We start from the raw sequence: 1,666 nt of genomic DNA, 5'->3' as shown, positions 1-1,666 counted from the left end.
AAAATTATTTTAGACCCTGAGATGTATAAGAAACCTTGCCAACCACAAAAATTGTATAAAGCATGAAATTATGAAGTTTATAGGACTAGCAGTTTGGGAAAATCACAGCCACATCTCAGGGCTTGTCAATGGATTTATCTAGGCAGCGAACACTATATAGTCCTCTATCAGCAAGGCTTTATTTGATGGAAAACATCACAATAGTTCAGTAGAGAAGAAAACCATATAGTTTATCAGGCTGTAAAACCTTCTACTAACAGGGCTATTATTTGGGCATCCCTTATTTTCTACTCAGGATGACCCTTGTCACCAGCCTCTTGCACGCTCCCTTTACCTCTTTGTTCCTGAGTGTGTAGATGAGGGGATTCAGCATGGGTGTGATGATCCCATAAAAGAGGGACACCATTTTCCCCCGGTCCTTGGAAGCAGGGGATGGTGGCTGCAGGTACATGTAGATAGCCGTGCCATAAAAGAGGACCACCACAATGAGGTGGGAGCCACACGTCCCAAACGCCTTTCGCCGACCTTCAGCTGACCTGATTCTCAACACTGCTTTCACAATCAACGTGTATGATATGAGGATGAGAGTCACAGGTATTAAAAGGAAGACAACACTTATAAAAAATTGTTCACTTTCAATTGCTGTCGTATCCACACAGGATAACTTGAGCAGGGCAGGGATCTCACAGAGGAAATGGTCCACTTCGTTGTGACCACACAGTGGCATCAGAAGGGTCCATGTGGACTGCAGTACTGAGTTGCTGAAGCCACTGATCCAACACGCAGCTGACAGTTGGAGGCAGCGCCTTTGGTGCATGATGACTGAGTAGTGGAGAGGCCGACAGATGGCTACAAACCTGTCAAAGGACATGACGCCCAGGAGAAAGCATTCAGTGCAACCTAGAGCCAGGAAGATGAAAAGCTGGGCCACACAGCCTCCATAGCTGATCACCTTCCGGGTGCTGCAGATGTTGATGAGCATCTGTGGGACTGTGCTTGTGGTATAGCACAAGTCCAGCAGGGACAGGTTAGTGAGGAAAAAGTACATGGGGGTGTGGAGTTTGGAATCCAGGCGGGACACAAGAATTATCATCATATTTCCAAAGATGGTCAGAACATAGGACACTAGAAACACCACAAAGAGTGGCAGCTCCAGCCATGGCCGATCTGAAAACCCTAAGAGAATGAACTCCCGTGAGATGCTCTCATTGGCCACACTCATGTTAAATGGTGCAGCCTCCGGGTCTCTGGAGCACAAGGGGTTATAAGTTGGTTGGCATGCTTGTTGGATGTGTCAATTAGTTATGAAGTGATGACTCTGGAGAGTTTTGTGCATTCATAAAGTGATCCTGTTAGGATGAAAATGTATTGACAGAAGTTAAAGTGTCTATCAAACATTTTTGAGGTGATTTTCTATTCCTAATAGTTTTTACCAAAGTGATGTCAAGGTTACAGCACTTTATCAGTGTCTACTGTCACAGAACATCCCTTTGGTGTTTGCTGTTCTATGAGTGGGTTGTGCTATGGTCTTTTTTTTTTTTTTAAACCGGGTATCTGCTATTAGGGAGATACAGCTATTGATCCTATTCTTTGGATCCAGTTTAATTTCTTTCCAGAATCAGTGAGAGTCTCTGTCTGCTGGCATTTGCAAAAATTATTTAAATCT

General features: G+C 44.2%; 1 protein-coding gene across 1 annotated transcript; it reads right to left on the bottom strand.

The window, feature by feature from the left end:
- Nucleotides 1-280: 280 nt before the first annotated feature.
- LOC127664826 (olfactory receptor 2B2-like) lies at nucleotides 281-1,222 on the bottom strand. The gene has a single exon (XM_052157014.1). It carries the CDS (start codon nucleotides 1,220-1,222, stop codon nucleotides 281-283), a length of 942 nt encoding a protein of 313 aa, XP_052012974.1.
- Between the last annotated feature and the right edge of the window lie 444 nt (nucleotides 1,223-1,666).

Source organism: Apodemus sylvaticus, chromosome 14, assembly GCF_947179515.1.
Source record: "Apodemus sylvaticus chromosome 14, mApoSyl1.1, whole genome shotgun sequence".
In the NCBI taxonomy this organism is placed as follows: domain Eukaryota; kingdom Metazoa; phylum Chordata; class Mammalia; order Rodentia; family Muridae; genus Apodemus; species Apodemus sylvaticus.
Note: the sequence above shows the minus strand (reverse complement) of the source record. Positions and strands in the feature narration are given on the sequence as shown.